The 20,089-nt window shown below is 46.7% G+C and overlaps 1 protein-coding gene across 13 annotated transcripts in view; it reads left to right on the top strand.

Moving 5' to 3' along the window:
- Positions 1 to 20,089, top strand: part of FYN (FYN proto-oncogene, Src family tyrosine kinase) — a 214,832-nt gene that overhangs the window by 181,388 nt on the left and 13,355 nt on the right. For all 13 annotated transcript variants that reach the window (XM_060616416.3, XM_060616423.3, XM_060616422.3 and 10 more), the window contains 2 exons: positions 946 to 1,022; positions 1,116 to 1,269. In XM_060616416.3, the coding sequence (XP_060472399.1) occupies positions 946 to 1,022; positions 1,116 to 1,269 (231 nt within the window). The remainder of the gene's footprint in view (positions 1 to 945; positions 1,023 to 1,115; positions 1,270 to 20,089) is intronic.

Below are 20,089 nucleotides of genomic sequence, written 5' to 3'. Positions count from 1 at the left end.
ATTTTTGTTTCCTTTATGTTCATCTGTTTTGTCTCTTAAAGTCCTCATATGAGTGAAATCATATGATTTTTGTCTTTCTCTGACTAATTTCACTTAGCATAATACCCTCCAGTTCCAGCCCCATAGTTGCAAATGGCAGGATTTCATTCTTTCTTATTGCCAAGTAGTATTCCATTGTTTATGTAAACCACATCTTCTTTACCATTCATCAGTTGATGGACATTTGGGCTCTTTGCATACTTTGGCTATTGTTGATAGCGCTGCTGTAAACATGGGGTTGCATGTGTCCCCTCGAAACAGCACACCTGTATCCCTTGGATAGATGCCTAGTAGTGCAATTGCTGGGTCGTAGGGTAGTTCTATTTTTAGTTTTTTGAGGAACCTCCATACTGTTTTCCAGAGTGGCTGCACCAGCTTGCATTCCCAAGGGGTATTCTTAAAATACAGCTTTCTGGGCCCGCCTCCAGAGTCTCTGATTCTGGTTCTAGGGTGGGGCCTGAGAGCTTGCATTTCTAACAAATTCCCTAAGGGAAGCTCTTCCTGCTGGTCCCAGGACCACACTTTGGGAGCCACTTGGCCTGGGTGGCATTTTCCCTATGTCACTTCTTCATTCAGGGCTGATGGGAGATGAGGCTAAAGTGGTCAGCTCCTCATATGTCCTTCTTTATGACATAAAGAGAATTGCATCCCATTTCTTGTAGGTTTGTCAGATTTTTGTTGTCCTTAGAAATGGAGTCACTATTGTTTGTTTGTGAAAGATAAAACTGCTGCCTTTCAATGAACAGAATTTTTTCTAGCCTCTTTTTTTTTTTAATAAATCTTTTCTTCATTGATGGCATTCATTCAATCACCTCATTATTTCTAATAAGAAAACCAAACCCAACCCTTTGTCAGGCATTTTTATCTTTCAAAGTAAATTGAAATGGTTTTCTCTTTTGTTCATAGGAAGTTTACTTGATTTCTTAAAAGATGGGGAAGGAAGAGCTCTGAAATTACCAAATCTTGTGGATATGGCCGCACAGGTAGGCCGCATGGTCCCTTGGTTCCTGCCTCAGGTTTACTGCCACGTCAGTACGAGTCGTGGGGTAACGTGTCCTGTTCATCGGTTTCCACAGGTTGCTGCAGGAATGGCTTACATCGAGCGCATGAATTATATCCACAGGGATCTGCGGTCAGCAAACATCCTAGTGGGGAACGGACTCATATGCAAGATTGCTGACTTTGGACTAGCCAGATTGATCGAAGACAATGAGTACACAGCACGACAAGGTGGGCACTTAAATAGGAGGGCTTGTGACCTCAGCCTCGAGAACAGGAGCTTCTTCAGGACCTTTCCTCTCCCCTTCCCTTCCTTTCCTCCAGAAAATACTTGAAATGGCCTTCTTTGGCCAAGTGCTTGCTTCTTAACCTGGCAGGAATCTGACAGCTTTGCAGATGGGAGACTGTGGTGGGTCCAGTAGATGGACAAATGTTGCTTTTTGGTGAATGAATGTCCTCTAATGTGGTCTTCCTGACTCATGCTACCCTCATCACAGTGTCCAGGCCTGGGACGCTTTGCCTTTGGAGAAAGAGGGCTGTGGAAGGCCAAAAGAGAAGTCAAATAATAGCTCATCATTCCATCAGAGTTTCAGCAGAATGAAGAAAGCACACTCATTGGAGACTTGAATAAAGGAGTTCTTTATAAAGGCATGGGCAGAGTTAGGAAAGCCAACAAGGCAGGAGGTGATATCCCAGAGGTAGCAACAGCCATGGACCTGACCCGAGGCGAGAAGGGCAGTGGGGAAGGGAATAGGCAGGCACCAGGGCTAAGAACCAGAGGTCACCTTTGGCAGACAGAGGCCAGGCACGGATCAGGGGCTTCATACCTTACCTCCTCCTCCAGAGATCCTGCCAAACCTGGCAAGAAGCCAGAGGTCAGGGGAGCCCACTGATGGGTCCAGCTGGGTCCAGAGCAGAGAAAAGAGCAGAAGGGGGATCATCTAGAAAGAGGACAGAAAATAGCGGCATCTCCTAAGCAGCCCCACCTCCTCTAAATCATCTCCCTCCATTCTCCCTCCTCCTCAGATTTGTAGAAATTAGACTCTAGATTAAATACATCCCAAACGAGCAACCACTCTAGTGGGGAGCTTTTTGGATGCTTTTTAGAGCACCAGATGCCAGGGAGGGAATTCCCAGGGTTATTTTTTATCTTCCTGGATCTGCACACAGCAGTCAACAGGTAAATGTATGAAACTGAGTGTGCCATTTGCAGTCGAATGTAGGCTCCTCATGTAGAATATAATGTTCACGTCTGAAGGAAATGGGTAGCCTTCATGACTGTTGTTTTTAACCAAGCCTAGGCATTCTGAGCAGGGCTGAGCGGTGACTGGAATATATTACAGGGCAGTGCTTTCTACTGGATTTTGTAATAGCCACCTTGGAATTCCTGTCCTTTCTTTCTAAATTCTGTCATTTCATGCCAATTCTTCCCTCCTTTTATCATTCTCAAGTGACGAGGAAAACAGTTAAACTGAGACCCTGGCTGGTGCAGATACTGTCCAAGTGCCCAATTCCATGTTGGTCAGACAGCTCGGCTATTTGAATTTCCCCAACACATGGCAGTTCCTGTCCTGGAGCCAAACGCCCACACAGCGAGCATGCCCACACATTACGCACACGCACACGCACGCACACACTCCTGTGGGGCCAGACGGCGGGCCACGTCCCTAATCAGAGGCACACAGGCAGCTGTGATTGGCACTGGCAGTCCAGAGAGAAACGCGGACATGATTTTGAGTCCGCGTGAGCTGAGAGGGTCTGCAGTGCCACTGGGGTCTGAGACCTGGCCCTAAATGAGAGATTTCACCCTGAGGCAAACCCTTCAGATCCCAATTCACAGACCCAGAAGGAGGGGGAGCAGGTGAAGGCTTGGGGACACGAATATTTGATTTAGGAAGGGGTGAGATTGGAGCTGGTCTTGGCAATCCATCACGTAAGCGTCCTTGCCTGCGTGAGTAGAGTCCTGGTGCCGGCTGGGGTAGTCCCGGATTTGATTCTCCCCTTCTCCCGGACTCTGGACTCCACGGAATGTGTGGTTACAAATCCGCCCCTTGAACCATCCACAAACGAGAAGGCTGCAGGGCAGAAACTGAAGATGTTCATGGAGGTGCTGTTGACAAGGCTGAATGTTTAGTTCATGGAGTGGGGTCCGGTCCTCTGGCTGTGGCCCCGGGTGACTGGCGCCATAGGGGAAGGCGTGTGAGAGCCCCTCACTGGTTTCCCTGGCCGCATGCTTCCACCATGGAGCAGGGCCACGGGTGGCCACCCTCAGTCCTGGGCATCAAGTCCCACCCTCCTCCACACTCAGCTGTCTGTCCACTTCTGGTGGCTTCCTCACCCCCCAACATCAGTTTCCCAGCTGCTGTCCTGACGCCTTTCAGATCAGCTTCATACCCTTTGTACCGTGTTTCCTCTGCTTAACTTCCGAGTAGTCCCACCCTTCCCTCTTAAAAATTCTTTTTGTTTCTCTCTTCCCTTTCACAAATATTTACCTATCCATGACAAACACTGGAAAGAGATGAGTAAGGAGAAGTAAATGAAGTGGAGAACTGAACTTGGAGAAAGACACAAAGGTTGGGAGCTCCAGGATTTACAAGGAGGACGCAAGAATGCTGTCCTGCAGCAGAAGGAAAGGAAGGAGCTGGGGCGCTTACCTACCGAGAGCCGGGCCTGAGAGGGTAAATGTGAGGAGCGGGGAAGGAAATGATAGACTCCGAGGGGTTAAGTAACTTGTACAAAGTCACACAGCTAGTACAAGGGCAGAGGCAGGATTTGAATCCAGGTGTGGCCGGCACCATTGCATCCCTCTTAAGCTACACCAAGGGCCTCTTACCAAGACAGTGATTTAAAAACGAAAAACAAAAATTGAGGTTAGTCATATGCCCCTTTTTCTCTTTATGGGAAAGTTTTTAAGGGGCACTTTCTAATGTGAATGTGTGAGGGAGTTTGAAAGAGCTTCATTTTCCAGTTCTGGGACAGCCCAGCTGTTTATAAAATTCCTCCCGCGGGTCTGCCCTGCCCCGGCCTCTTAACGAGACAGAAAGGCCTGGTATGTATCTGCTAGTGTGCTCTACAGATGGCATGCGTGCTGCGTGCTAAAGTTTCTGCTGGGGATTAGTCAGCTCCTCCAGACAGCTGGGCCATGTGCCTGATAATATTTACAAGTCGGGTTTTATGATACCCAGAGGCCACGGTCAGGCTAAAGCTTGATTATGGAAGTGTGGGCCGCGTTCAGAAGCAAGTGCCCAACACAGGTATTTTGGGACTGTGAGTGACAGTTGTTTTTCAACACCATTGTGGGTTTCCCATCTACGGGCACACAAATGTCTGATACCATCCCCCCCTGCCCGGGGTAGATGCGGTGACATTTCCCAGGGCACAAGTAGAGTTGAAATTCAGACATGTGTTACACAGCCCTGCCTGTGTTCCTTTCCTCCTACCACCCGCTACCCCACTGGACTGTAAGCAGAAGCCCCTGTCAGGGAGAAGGTCAAGACCAGGGTCAGAGCCTGTGAGGGTGGTCCCCTGTCAACAGCATTCTAGAGGCAGCTAGAAATTATTTGCTACCGCCCATTCTCTTGCCTGTACGCCTCCCTCAATCCCAGCACATCTTTAGTCATAAACTCATTGCTAAATTGTATCCAATCAGGGTCTCCAAGTAATGCCAGCATTAAATATTTGAATGCCTTGTCTGGGAAAGGGACTTTGCTAGGAGCTTCTGACCTAAGGAAGCCTGAGACTGCACCGGGGCGGTCTGCAAGCGTGCAAAGGGACACACACGAGCGGCGCTGAAGCCACATAGAACCATGGCCTGCCAGCCTCGGGGCCTTGGCCAAGTTATTTAACTTTCCCACACCTCGGTTTGCTTAAAGTGGAAATACATTTTACCTGCTTTGTGCTTTAATTTTTGCCAAGATACCTAACAACAAGACATGTGACGTGGTTAGCACGGTGCCCTGCACATGGCAAGTGATATATAAATACTGCTGTTATTGTGTCCTGTACAAGACTAAGTCCTTGGGGAATAAAAATACACGCAAGAATGGACTGCAGACATAACGGAAAGGCTCAGACGCTGTTCTGATAAGGGAGAGGGGAGGCAAAGAGAATTCCCATGTAGTTAGATGCAAGTATCACGAGAACAGAATTGCCAGCAACAGAAATGAGCGAGTCAGAAGAAGAACTCATTTCCAGAGAAAAGAGGGTGAGTTTGGTTTCGGATTTGTTGAGCTTGAGGAGGTTGTGGTTGGCACATCCAAGCTCAGTGTGCAAGCCCTCACCCAGTACCACTGCCGTGGGTCCTCGCCTCCAGGCACGTGCCCCCGTTCCCTCCTGTCAGCTCACCCCCACCTGCACCCTCACCTGAGGTCCTATCTCAGCCACCTCCCTACCCCAGCACTGCTGCAGAGCCAGCCCCAGCCCTGCCTGTGCCACACACAGCGCACCCTAAGGGTCCACTGTCTGGATGTTGTCCTCACACATCCACACCTCGTCTCCAAGAACCACCAGCATGGACGGCTGTCACCAAGCCTTGCTTTCCAAGACCCACAGCCCCTGCAACCATCAGTTCCTTCAAAGCTCACACAAACAGGAAGCGGTGGGAGAATTCTTGATAGACTGCTTTCTTCATAAGCTTTCAGGAAGCTCAGTGCTGACTAGTGTTGACTTAAACCTAGCAAGTTCAGATAGACTTGGCTTGTGTGTAAGCATGACTTGTTTGGGGGGGACACTTATTTGTTACTGAGCCGTAATGTACATAACACTAAAATGAAGAGATCTGAAGGGCACAACTTAGTAAATTTTTACATATGTATATGCCCCTGCAACCACCCACAGATGAAGGTACAGAATGCTGCCAGCACCTAAAAACCACCTCATCCCCCATCCAGCCAGTAGTCACCTGCAGAGGTAGCCACTGTTTGTACTTCTGTCACCATCCATTCGTTCTGCTTATAATTGAACTTCATATAAGCAAATCATACAGTATTACCCTTTTGTGTCTGGCTTCTTTCCCATCATTCTGTTAAACAAATATATCAGTTTATCTGTTCTACTGGTATTTCTCATTTGGTACCATTATGAACTCTGCTGTGGTTAGTGGGCATATGTCCTCCTGTCTCTTGGATATATCCCAGGACTAGAACTGTTACCCTTAAGGCAAGCCTGTGGTTAGCATTTATAAATACCACCCAGCGTATTTTGTGGGCGTATCTTTAAAGGTACAACGCATGGTTACTGTGTTATTTGCTGGTGGTATACTTCCCTCTGGGCTACTGAGGGAGCCTGGTAAGACTGAAGAACCTGGGTTAGAAGTTAGGAGGCCTCGGGGTGCCTGGGTGGCTCAGTCGGTTAAGCGTCTGACTTCGGCTCAGGTCATGATCTTGCCATTCAAGAGTTCGAGCCCTGTGTTGGGCTCTGTGCTGCCAGCTCAGAGCCTAGAGCCTGCCTCGGATTCTCTCTCTCTCTCTCTCTCTCTCTCTCTCTCTCTCTCTCTAAAAAATAAATAAACATTAAAAAAATTAAATTAAAAAAAAAGTTATGAGGAAGTTATGAGGCCTGGATCTGAATGAGCTCTGTCACTTACAAGTTTGGTGTTCCCAGACAAACCATTTAACCTTTCTGAGCCTCAGTTTTAGCATCTGTGAAATGGTGATAATGAAAATAATTACCTCACATAATTACTGTGAGGATTAAATGGGCTGTCTATAAAAGCTCTTTGCGGGTTGTGGAATATAAAAACCATTCTTATGACCCAAACTTTTCATGTTTGATGTATATTTTCCTTGAAAAGTATCTTTTTTTTTCTTGCCTAAAATTTTTTTTTAGGAAAAAGACTGCTAGTAATCAATAAAGAAGAATCTATCTTCTAAGAGAAAAAAAAATTAGTTCCTTATTTTATAGCCAGCTCTATCTAGGCAGTCAGCACTTAGCATCACCTACATGCCCCAAGGGCCCCCACCGACTTTCCTTTTTCTCCTATTTGCCTTCTCTGCTGAGAACTGTCCCTGCCTCCATGCTGCCTCTGTTGTTTTTAATCTTGTCAAACCTGAGTATCTGATGGGCGTTCTCTGCAGTGTCTCGGATGGTTGTGTTTGCATGTGCACGTTCACACACATACGTGGACAAGCACTGTTGTGGCAATTCTCCCAAGCACCTATGGACCCCAGTGTTGCTGCTTCCTTGTAGAGGTGATTTGGCCCGAAGAACAGCGCAGAGCAATAGTAGGTATTTAATAGATACTCGTGTACAAGAGTGAAAATAGCCCAAATCACTGTCACCACTCCATACTCTTCACATGCTCTCCTGCTCTCTGAGAGCCGGGCACGGCTCTCTGGAAATCAGATCCTGTGGTGACAGCAGGACACTCCGGAGAGGATGGTTTGCTACATTAGCACTCCCTGCACAGATTGTCTTTGGGGTAATGGGAAGCACCAGAACTTTGAGCTAGATGGTCTGTGTTCAGATCCGGGCTCTGCCATTTCCTGCTCATGGATTTTTGCATAAGCTCTAGCCTCAGTGAGGCTCAGCTTTCACATCCTGAAGTCGGGTTGGTATTGGTCACCTTTCAGGAGGTCATGAGAATTAGAGAAGAATAGAGAAGAAGCTGTTGTTATTATTCACTCCTTCCTGCTGCTCCTGGAAGCACTTAGCTTTATGTCTTTCTGGATAGCCAGACCGATTTCCTTCTACACACACACACACACACACACACACACACACGCCCTCCCAAAGATAGGAGGAACTGGATTGTTAAGAGCACAACGAATGTTGGGGCACCTGGGTGGCTCGGTTGAACATCCAACTCTCGATTTGGGCTCAGGTCATGATCCCAGGGTCCTGGGATGGAGCCCCGTGTGGGGTTCTGCGCTGAGTGTGAAGCCTGCTTAAGATATTCTCTCTCTCTCTCTCTCTCTCTCTCTCTCTCTCTCTCTCTCTCATTCTCTCCCTCCCTCCCTCCCTCCCTCCCTCCCTCCCAACCTCCCTCTCTGTCTGCTCCTCCCCAGCTTGCACTGTCTAAAATTAACAAAACACACATAGCCCATGAAATCAAATGATCTTGGTGTGAATCCTAGCATTGCTGCTAATTAACTGTAAACCTTGACAAGTTACCTAACCTCTCTGAGCCTTCATTCCCTCCTCTGAAAACAGGGATAATAATAGTTATCTACATCACAGAATTGTATGGCTTAATACATAAAAAGCACTTAGCACAAAGCAAAATGCTAAGCTGATAGTTGTATAGTTGTAGTTACTAGTAGTGATAGTAATATCACTACTATTGATCCAGTGGGTTGATAGTAGCTGTGTGTGTGTGTGTGTGTGTGTGTGTGTGTGTGTGTGTGTGTCTGCCCCTCCCTCCCTCCGTCCTCCTCATACCCACGCCTCACTCAGGCACACATATCACATGAAGCACACACATCCACTTGATCTTTCCCTAACCGCTCCCAGCCAGGTCGCCTGCCTATTTAGCCCTCTCCTCTCCTGATTTGAATCATCACAAAGACAGGAATATAGAATTGCTCCGTGTCTTGGTTTTTTGTGGTGGTGTTTTTTTTAAGGTGTAAGTTAATGACAGGATCATTGTTGAGGAAGCTAATGTCAAGGCAATTTAATCTTTGGATCTTTGGGATGTATGTAGAAACCGGGGCTTTTGTGACTTTGTGTAAGACATGCTGTGAGTTTAGGTTTGTGTATTAAATAGAAGAAGAAAAATGCGTCTGTTCAAATGCTCCCAGTATTGCGGGTTTAAGTTGAATAGATTATTATCTGGAGGAAAATTCACATATAAATTAGACTGCGAAGAATTCATAATTGTTGCAGTTTTCATGTTAATTATTTCATGTTAAAAAATTGTTACTGCATAAATTAACACATTCTTTCATGGTGAACATATTTTAGAAAGATTTGTTACTTTAATAACTCTTTGTGTATTAGAAATCCCAGATGCCTGTACTAATTAAATATAATCAGATTTTGGATTCAAAAAGCACAGTAGCCATTTAACACAAACAAGGAGGCAGCTAGGTTGACAAACACAGTCAGGAAGAAGCAGATCCCTGTTTCTTTCAAATTTTGAATTTCACAATTCAGAACTGTGAATTCAATTTCTGTCCTTCCTTTGTATCACAATGACTGGGGATTATCAGACTCAGAACACCAGCTTTCCAGCTCAAGGGCTCCTGCAGAATTATTAATCAGCCTCATCTGAGGCCTCTGTAATCCAGTGGCACATCAAGGCTGATCTCGCCATGAGATGCCCTCCCTCTGCCCCCGTCGGCACATGCGTTTCTTGTTCTCCGTCAACAACAGCATTGCAATTCCCACACAGTGTGCCGTGACCTGAACGGCAAATGTCAGGGAAGGGGAGGTGGGCGGGGAACCCTTTTAATCACTGAATTTAATCTAATTCTTCCCAGACGAGAGGAGCAAACCATCCTTTGACGAAAAGCAAACCCTTTCCAAAGCAGCCATTGTTTTAAGGACTGTGCAGGAAACTTGTTTGTTTGGACTGACCCTCCCGCCCCCGCCCCCGGAGTTTACAGGCTGTCCCGAGGGGCTGTCTGGGGAGAGCCTGGGGCACCTCCGGGCAGAACGTCCGGCCCTCAGCCGGGTCAGAGCCAGCCCTCCCCGCCGAGCCCCCCACCCCCACCCCTGCTGCCTGCACCGAGCCGGTTCTGCCTAGTTTGGTACATTTCTGTCACTAGGCAGAAAAGCGCTTCATTTGTATTCTGCCGCTTACAGCCCAGGGCTTCCGCGGCATTTCCGAGAGGGGTGCTTTGTTTATCTGCGGAGCCACCGTGGGTCATTCTGTCCGGGAAAGGGAGACGGATCTGACCGTCCATTTTCCTCGTAGAAAGGACTTGCGGAAAGCCAAAGATTACAGTGAAAAGAAAGGCACTTTAACGCACCCTTGCCTACCCTGGACTCTCCTTCAAGATTAAAACTGCAGGAAGGGGGTGCTCTCACTCCTTCTACTCCCTGACAGTCCCGGGGGGGGGGGGGGGGGAGAGGGGAGGCGGGGAACAGATGGGACCGCGATAGGCCCTGATCACTGAGCCCGCTCCCCTCAATATCTGTCCTCGTTCTCCGCACTGGGCAGTCACATGTTGTATTCCGTGTGGGTGTCTTTCCCCTTTGTGCTGTCTTGGGCAGAGCAATTTGGCGGTTGTTTCTGAATGGTCAAGAGCATGTCCTTGGTCTCTGCATCCCACGTTTCTTAGTAATCAGCAAGAAGGAAGCAGATGGTCACCCTCTGTGATTTTAAAGTGTGTAAATAGGAACTGCAGACTGCCATCAAACATCAAAAATGTCACTTGGCTTCCTCATCTTGCTTTGCTGGCAGAAGGAACTCCTTCATTTGCATCATCTGGATAATCAGGGACAGGCAGTGCGGATGAAAACTGCCCCACATTGTGAAGCCTCCGTTTCTTCCCGCTGAAGGAAGGCACACAGCCTTTGCAGCAATGATGTCAGACTGAACCAGGCCCACTGCCCCTTCTGGAGGTAGCTGGATTCCTGGAATGATTTCTGGGTTCAGCTGCATCCCAGACACGTGTTTCTTACTTAGGTCCGAGTTCTCACCACCCTGAACAGCAGCATACAGGTGGTTCCAGAGCCCTACACACAGCTTTCTTGTCTTTCATTCCGCGTAAAAGTCCACAAAGGTAGTGTCCGTCCTATGGGAATTGTGAGTCAGAATTTTTATTCTGATGCTTCTTCTCATTTGGCTCTCAGAAAGCTGGAAGGATCATTGGAATTACTCAGAGCTTTGGTGTTCTAGAATAGCTAGCAAGGTTCCTTCTTTCCTCAGTTCCACCCAAGATAACCACTTCCACAAGCCGGCCCAGCCCGGTCTGTACTTTAAGCAGAGTCTTCTGGATGGGTCTTAGATTTCCTTCCTGAGAGTAAGAGGACCAAATGCCCGTGATTTCAGGAGAGGCCAGTGAATTTCATTCTCTTGTGCCCCCAGTGAGCATTATCCTGGGTTGCCACTGGTCCCCACTGGGAGGAGGGTGGTGGGGAGACAAGCAGCCAGAGTGCCCTCCCCTCCCCTGCTGGCTCCCCCCCCCCCCAGATGGCAAAAGAACTGTCACAGCCTGCGTCCTGTTCTCTGCACAAGGCTCTGCCGTCCTTCCCAGTCCATCTAGCCGCCCGCCCTTCCTTCCTCAACTCCGAGATGCCAGGACTCCTGCCCTGGCAGCAACCTCAAACCCAATCTCTCTGGAGGCTGGATTTGCTCCCCCCTGTCTAGTTGTTCTGATTGTACCCCTTCTCTGTCTGGTCCTCCATTTGGGGCTTCCCTCGGGACTCTCCTCACCCCTCTCAGCCTGAATATCCCTTCCGTGGAGGCAGCCACACCAGACTTTGGATCTGTGCCCAGCCAGCCAAGCCTTGTCTCTGTGGTATGTTCCGGCGCTGCCCCTGGCCCTTGATGCGTGTCTTCCTGGGCCGAACTGCTTCTTCCTCCACCCACACCCCTGATGGGACAGCACTCCCCCCTCCCTCCTCCTTACCTCCTTCCTTCTCAAATTCCCTGCTCACTGTATGCATTGCAGAGGGCACATCATATGAATTCATTGTACCCTTTACTTCTCCTTTACTTTTACTTTTAAAACATGGTGATAAGACCTTATGAATCTATAGTAGAAATTTCAACAGCGTGTGTCAGCAGGAATAACTGGAAAACACACAGTTGTATTACTCCAGACACGTTTGGGAAATTTGAAAGTCATTCCTTTGGCCTAGTATGAAAAATCTTGAGTTTTGGCTTTGCCCAGTTTAATTGGATTTGAAATCCTTGTTTTGTTTGAATAACCACTGAGTTCCAGGTCGGGTCAGCTTTGATTTCACCTCTCCTACAGGATATCCTGTCCTAGTCCTGCCTTGTAACCCCTCCCCAGCAATGTAATCAGCTTCCTGTTACTGGCATGATTTGTGATTTCTTTTCCGTTATCCCTCAGGGTAACTTTAAAGTTGAAGTACTGAATATTATTTAATGTTGAATGCCATAATTTGCAGAGCTTGTGACTTCATAATTAAAGAAGACCCTGGATGGATCTTTGGTTCAGAAAAACCGTGTCTGTGGTTGAAGCTAATGCCTTTTCCCCTTGAAAACACTATCAGGGCACCAATGTATTCTCTGCAGGAAGGATTTGGCTGCTTTTATTCCACACTGGCTTTGCCTTTTCTACCTTGGCCCAGTTTTTTTAGCCAGAGGGGAAATTTTCTGAAACCGGGCTATGGAATCAGTGGGGGGGGTGGGGGGGGTGGGCGGGCATGGCTTAACAGTCCAACTCTCCACCAAGAGCCAATAATGTGAGCTGGGCCCCACCCAGGCCTGTCCTGGCCCCTGAGCTGAGCCTCTCCCAGGGAGCAACATGGGGCACACTGCAGCATTTCAACGTGGCCACCTCTACCCAGAGACCCCATTCTCTGTGCATTCTTTCCCTCTCTCCTGAGCCCTCTTTCTCCCAAAGCCAGCACCACAGTCTGTTTAGCTCTCTGTTGGATTTGCCTGTGAGCTCTGTCTCCCTGGCTGCCTAGAAAGGCCTACGGCAGGAGGTGACCCATGCTTGGTTGTCTCAGGAGCCCCTCCCACTGCACTAGGGACTAACTGGAGGCTCAGTAAGTTCTCAGTAATTGATTGATGAGCACACTGGGTTTTCTTCATCCTCTTTTCCTCTCTTAAAGTTTGGAGAGCTTTGGCTAACCTGATGCAACTCAGTGCCTTTGCATGACTGTCCAAATAAAATAATAGCTGGCATTTATTCAGGCACCAGATGCTGTGCTGAACCCCTTACATTGTTTATAATTCTCACCACAACCTCATGAGGTTATCATTGTCCCGATTTACAGCCATGGAGACTGAGACTGGCGGAGGTTTTAAGTGGTCACCCAGTAAATTGAATGTGCAAGCCCAGATACGCTGACTCAGAAACTACTTTCGTAAATGACCACCCTGGGCCTTCCACAAATGACCCCTCAATCCCAGCGCAGCCCACACGTGGGCCCCTTTGCATTGTCACTGAAGAGCATTTTCTCCCTGATCCCTGGCCAGCTTACATACACTTAGTGCAGGAGGTAGGCTTGGGAGCAGAAGTCTCTGCCATCTTCATTTGAACATTTCTAATGCCACTGCCGTCATCTTAATGCATGAAGATGCATACAGTATAGTAAGTAACCAAATCAAGTAAGAACTATTTCTATCTGAGACAAAGAAAATAGACTGCCTGACCACTAGGGATATAGGACCGTCATTAACTGGAATGGAGCCCGGGGTTAGGATGCGCCATCCTGACATAATGAGTTTAGCTGGCCTTCCTGTTTTCACTTACACACCAAGAGCATCCGCTCAGACTGTCCTAGAGTATGGTAAGGATGATTTTATTCCTATAACACTAAGGGTGGAAACAACTATTAGTTTGCTACACTGCCGTGTATTTACTCTTCTCTTGTTTGGGTTTGATTTGAATCTGTGTAAAGGAAGAGAATTTCTTTGGCCGTCACAGTGTTAGATATATTGCAAGGTTAACCCTTTAGCCAGATAAAGATTTGTTGAGCAGTTGCTCTTTAACTAGCCTTAGGCAAGGTCCTGTCGAGGAATCTAAGTATAAAACATGGTCTCTGACCTCCCAGGGTTTACATTCTATTTAAGGAGATAAAAAAATAACCCATGCAGAACTAGCAGAAAGACATGCTGGAGACGTGGACACAGCCGCACGGTGTATAGTGTTTAAGCACTCGGGCTCTGGAGCCAGGCTCCCTGGTTCAAATCGCAGTTCACCATTTCCACATGTCCTCTGGCATCTCATTTTACCTTTCTGTTTAGTTTTCTCATCTGGAGAACAGGACTGTTACTGGTATGCACCTCCTGCATGTAAAGCACTTAGCGTGATGCCTGACACTTAGCAAGCCCTCAGTATGTTTAGCCATTATGGTGGATATTACTGTCAAGCATTAAACCGTTACTCATAGCATCGGCTCCAAGTGCATGGGAGAGATCACTGAAGGCTGGCGTAATCACAGGTGACTTTATGAAGAAGGTGGGACTTGAGATGAGTAGGCTTCAGCTATGCAGGTGGAAGGAGAGGAGATGTTTAGAAAAAGCTAACAAGAAACAGGTATGATTATGCCAAGTGCAGGGTATAGGTTCCGAGAAAGCAAACCAGACTAGAAGATGGGTTTGGGGTAGCAAGAGCCAAAGTGGAACAGATAACATGGGTATGAAAAACAGGTGGAGGAGTTTGCCTTCATGCAATTGGGGGGGGGGGGGGGCACAATGAGGTTGGGGAGGAGAAGGTTATGAACTCATTGGTTTAAGTGACTCGTTGAAAGGACAGTGATCCAAAGGCAGGGCACCATGACAGGAGGACTGATCAGAGGGATGAGGACCCAAGACAGGTTTCAGCAAAGAGCTTAAATAAGAAAGAGAAAATTTGAGAGACATGTCAAAGAAGAAAACAGGAAGCCTTGGTGATATGGGGTGCCTGGCGGGCTCAGTTGGTAGAGCATGTGACTCATGAGCTCGAGCCCCATGTTATGCATAGAGATTACTTAAAAAAAAAAAAAAAAAAAAGAAAGAAAGAAAAAAAAGAAACCTTGGTGATGGATTAGCTCAGAGGCTTAAGGAAAGGGAGAAGTCCCAGCTGGCTTTCAGGTTTTTTCTGCTTTGCAGCCTGGCAGGATGATGATGTGACCCCCAGAAAAGGGATAGTAGGAGGGAAAAAAAAGATACTCCATTTGCATCCTAAAATATTATAGTGAGAATAAACTTTTTAAGTCAGGTCAGTCTTTTAGTAAAATTTTTTACCTAATACAAGAATATCCTTTATAATAAAATATCTTATGCATAGTAAGATGAGTTGGTAAAATGATGAATTTAGATTCATAGTTAGTTGCCACATTTGAGATAAAGGTGAGACACCCTAGAGGCTTTGTCCCTTAGACATTTGTGAATCAAAAACTGGGACTTCCGAGGAGAAACAGTCTATGTAGTATTTCCAGCCCTGTTCATACAGAGATGATGGGCAGCAGAAGTCATGAGAACCTGTGTTTGTTCCCCAAGGGAGTAAACAGGGTGGGAGGAGTCCACAACACCGAGGCCATTAGAAAACGAGGATGGGGGCACCTGGGTGGCTCGGTCGGTTACGTGTCTGACTCTTGATCTCACGGTTCATGAGTCTGAACCCTGCATGGGGCTCCTCGCTGACAGTGCAGAGCCTGCTTCGAATTCTGTGTCTCCCTCTCTCTCTGCCCCTCCCCAATTTGCACTCTCAAAATAAATAAACTTAAAAAATAAAAAAAGAAAATGAAGTATGAAGAAGAGCCTAAAGCAGAGACACAAGAAAGGCTTGGGAAGGAAGGAGGGACATCGGGGAAGAATAAACTCAGAAAAGATAAGTAATTCATTTCCCATAAAAATGTTTGAGCTTTGCAGTTTTGCAGTATGCTATTTTACTCCTTTGTTGCTGAGATTATTGGTATTATTCAAACCTGAAAAGTGTGCTAAAAATAGCACAAATGTGACCAGAGCCACTAGTTAAATATGATGTCAGAGGTGACAACAGAAATATAACTTAATCCGATACTGATTGCTGATAGATGCCCATGGGCCTCGAAATGTCATGATGCTTCTCGAGAGTTTTGAAAAGTCGAAATGCTCTTCACATTCTTTCTCATCGTAAATCTTTCTCGAGGTAATGCTCTATTGTCTGCTACATTTGAAAGACAAGGAGAAACAGTGAGGTGGGATGTCGTCATGTTCTGCTCACAAGCCCCAGTGGCTTCTCATCACACTTAGGATGGGACCCAACGTCCTTAGTGGGCCTTGCAGAGCCCCGTAAAATCTGTCCTTGTAGCCCATTCTATCATTCTTTATAGCATTTGTCACCGTCTGACATATATCACGGCCACTCGTTTATTTTGTCTCCTTCCCGGACTAAGCCGCATGCTCCATGAGAGCCAGGGGCTGAGCTCACTGGTGGCTCCCTGGCACTAGGTACAGTGCCGGCCACAGGGGAAGAACTCAGAAGTGCTCATGGTAGGAAACAAGAGAAGACAAAACCAGCCAGCACTAGTGGGGTTTCGATGTTATTTTGTGGTCCAACTTTGATAACCAAATAAATCCACAACCCTCTCCTTCCTCATACCTAAAGCCCGGAAGACTATTAACCTGATTTTTCATAAGGAAGACCAGGGCCTGTGAGTGTGAGCGATGGGCGTCCGGTTACCCGCTTTCCTGTTCAGTCTTTTCGGAAAAAGATGTTCCACTGCGTTTTGCTGTGAACGCTCCCAAGACCCCTGGCCACCTTGTCTTTTTGCTGATATAACCCCCACCCCGAGTTGCAACTCCAGGGATCTAGACCCCCTGCTCCTCACAGAACAAAGTCTGGGGTTCCCTCCATCTGAGACAGATTCACTCCACGCTTCATTTGGCACTAAAGACACAGGTTTTTCCGGGTGTTTCTAAGTGTCATTAGTTTGTGACAGATGCTTTTCTACAGTAGTCGGCAGTTGTTAGACCCTTATAAGGGCATCCAGATGGAGACAGACAGTGACACTGGTCACTGAGGACAAGGAGAGGACCCTCCAGAGAGCAGGGAGCTAATAATAAGTAAGGAGCTGTGGCAGTTCAGGCTGGAAAGGAAGGCTGGGAGGGCTAAGCATCTGTCCAATTACTCATTCACCACCTCTTTAGTTTTTTCTGGGCACCGGGCACTGGGCTCAGTACTAGAGATAAGGTGGCCATCCAGAAAGACCTGCTCCTGCCCTCAAGGACAGTCTCTATCTGTTGGGAGAGGCATACTTCAAACGTATTCATTTGCCCTTGAAAAGTAGCAGCCACAAAGAACAAGACGCTCTGGCAGCACAGCACCAGGGAACCTACCCCAGTCTTAGTGTTCAGGTGGAGGTTCCCTGTGCAAATAACACTTAGGCTAAGAGCAAAGGAGCAAGAGTTCGCCACGGGAGAGGGACGTCAGCAAAGGGAACAGCCTGCCCTGTGGCCCTGCAGCAGGCAGGAACCATCAGAGAGGGGCAATGGACAGGTTGGAGATAGGGAGGAGCAGGAGGCCCAGGATAACAAGAAGAGGCTGGACAGATAGGGAGGAGGGACCAGACTGTAAATGTGGGCCCAATGGGAAGGCCATTGCAGGAGTCCAGACAGGTGACCGTGAGCGAGCAGGCACAGACCAGAGTGGGGGTAGTGAAGGCACACAGACACACTCTCCGGAGTGAAAGGGACTCAACATGGAAAGTGGTGAAGCAGCAGAGGTGGAAGGGGACTCAGGAAAGATGTATGGCGATGGGCAGATATACGCAGCATCTGAATGAGGGGGCCTTGCGGCATTCTGGTCTCATCAGCTAGGCAGTTGACAAGGCAAACCGTGGGGAAAGGTAAATTTGGGATGTTGCATTGAAAGGCCCTTTGAGGCCTCCCAGTGGAGAGGCTGGGGAGAGAATCCGATATACGGGTCAGGAATTCAAGAGGGAGGGCCCAGCAGGTGATACAAACGCAGGTGACATTGGGGACACGAGAGAGGTGGAAGCCAAGAGAGGGAGTCCAATCCCCTGTTGTCACACCGAGCTCATGACCAGTCGGTTCACATCTCAACAGAATTTAGAGAAACAGGATTGAGATGTAGGTGCCTGATGGCTCAGCATGAGGCTCACCGGTCCTCACCACGATTGCAGGAAGGTAAATGGCGCAAGTGCAAAGACACCCTACCCAGAAGGTGGTTCCAGGACATGGGCCCCAGTGGCACACCAGGTCAGACTTTCAGCAAGGGCTTTATCCTAAGAGGTACAAAATCTGCAGACACTACCTAGGAAACAGTGGAAAAGGCGTTTCAAGTCCATGCATTACACTCATATATATTACATGCACCGTTTTGTGTGTTGGCTTAAAAGAATCCTAAACTGTTAGAGTAAATTCAGTAAGAAGTAGAAACTAGAGCAATGATGAATGATAATTCCTATATTTTTTAGTGCATCTAAACATTGAACAAGTTCACAGAGTGTTACATGATACCAGTGACACAGATTATCCTACCTGCCATAGTTTGCTATTCGAATAAAACGCAAAGGAAAGGAAATTGCATTGGCATCTGAATCCTGCTCCCAAACAGGAGAATTTCAAGAAGAGCGAATCAGCTGGTTACATAACAGAGCCAAGTTCATCATTGTATAGGCCTCTGGACACTGTCTCCTTTTTTCTACAAATCTATACTGTTTAGAAGACGTCTTTGATCTTGACTTTCTGCCTGTCAGAACTTTATTTTCAAGGGAAAGGCAGTGTTTATACCCAGGAGATTGGGAATTCCTTCCAGGTTTCTGAGCTTTCTTGACTTCACCTGAGGAGAGAGCCTACCGCAGCCCCCAGCAAGGCTGCCTGTGGGATTGTGTAGGTGGTATTCCAGACAGCCCCAGCAATGCTGTTCTCATAGGCCTGGGTCTGCAACATGCAGCCTGCCTGGATAGAGACACTCCCATGCCCCCACCCACCACAAACCCCAGGTTGAACTCTTTCCCATTTGGGGCTGCATCTCCTTAGAGATACCCTCCCCAACCCACCACTGCCACAAACCGGGGGTTGAACTTTCCCCAATTGGGGACTACATCTGTACCCTCAGGAGGTGGGAAACCAAGGTGAGCGGAAATAGAGGTAATGAGTTGAGTAAAAGAGTGAACATCAATCAGTTCTTTTGTTGAAACCATAGTTAATGACTAACAGATCATCGCTGCTTTAATTTATTAACCTTTTGTCTGCCTTGAAAAGGAAAATACGAGTTGTCTTTAGAGAAGCTCGTTTTGTCAACAGTGGCTGCTATTTTAAGGTTGAAAAGAAGTAGGAGAAATTGGACAAAGATATTCTTTCTTTTTCTTCCAAAATGTATTAGGTGTAACTAAACATATTGCTTATCTCAGAAAGAAAACTAATGCAAAATAAGTTTATTTACGTAAGCCCCTGCTACTAAGTCTCAAAGCACATATCCACAAATGGTTTCCTATCAGAGATCGATTACAGCCTTTGTCTGAACCTACTTGTTGAAGGTTTACATATTACAATTCTTGCTGTAGATGATGTAATGAGAAAACAACAAAGCCGACTAGCACAAATGGCTGATATATTGACATTTGGGTTTGGTTTTTTTTTCAAGCTCACATTATGAAATCTTCTCTCAGAAAATCCAAAGTGACTTTATCCAAATTTTGAGCGGTTTACTGTTAGCATCATACACACCTTCACGAATGTTGAATGATTCCAAGAAGGGAAGAAAGGCTCCTTTTGTTTGTCATTTTATTTACAGGAGTTGTATCTGCACAAGGGAGAAAAAAAAGTTCTTTTTGCTTTTAGAGATGGACATAGATTTCCAAGCCATTTGGCTCAAGAGATAGTTTAAATAGGAATGAATTTAATATACCTTTAATTCTCTGAAATAAGAGAACTCCAGCTGAGGTTTGGTCCAGGGCAAAGTCTGTTCTCGACACTGGAGAAAATCTATCACATTAATCCCAGCGGCTCAGAGTCCAAAGCTGCGTGAACAGAATGCTCGAGGGTAGGTTCTCACACAGAAGAACGCTTTGAAAGAAACTTTAAAAACAAAATGACTGTTCAGAGAATACCAGGCCTTGTGTGGAATCATGCAGCACTTAAGGAAAGATAGAAATAATTATGCTTGAGAAACACAGCTAATTAAAAATAACTCCGTGCATAAAAGGAAAAGAAAACCATAGAATAACTTCTCTGCTCCAGTGTAAATGTGAGATGCCACATAATGAAATAGTAGGATTTTTTTTTTAATTTCATTTCACACTGGCATAAAAGAGATGGAGAGGAAAATTATATTGCCAGAAAATGCCAGGGCAGATTTGCTAAAGATGTTATCATGTACTGTGTTTAAAACAAAAATCTAATTGCTGTAATTTATCATACCTCTGGTTATTAAAACCATACTAATTTAAAGATTTTAATTATTTGCCACTTTTGCACATTGTGACTTTTCATAGAAGATACCACAAAAATTTGTGATTCTGTCAGCCTTTGTATGGT

This window comes from Panthera onca, chromosome B2 (assembly GCF_046562875.1).
Source record: "Panthera onca isolate mPanOnc1 chromosome B2, mPanOnc1 haplotype 2, whole genome shotgun sequence".
NCBI classification, from domain to species: Eukaryota; Metazoa; Chordata; class Mammalia; order Carnivora; family Felidae; genus Panthera; species Panthera onca.
Note: the sequence above shows the minus strand (reverse complement) of the source record. Positions and strands in the feature narration are given on the sequence as shown.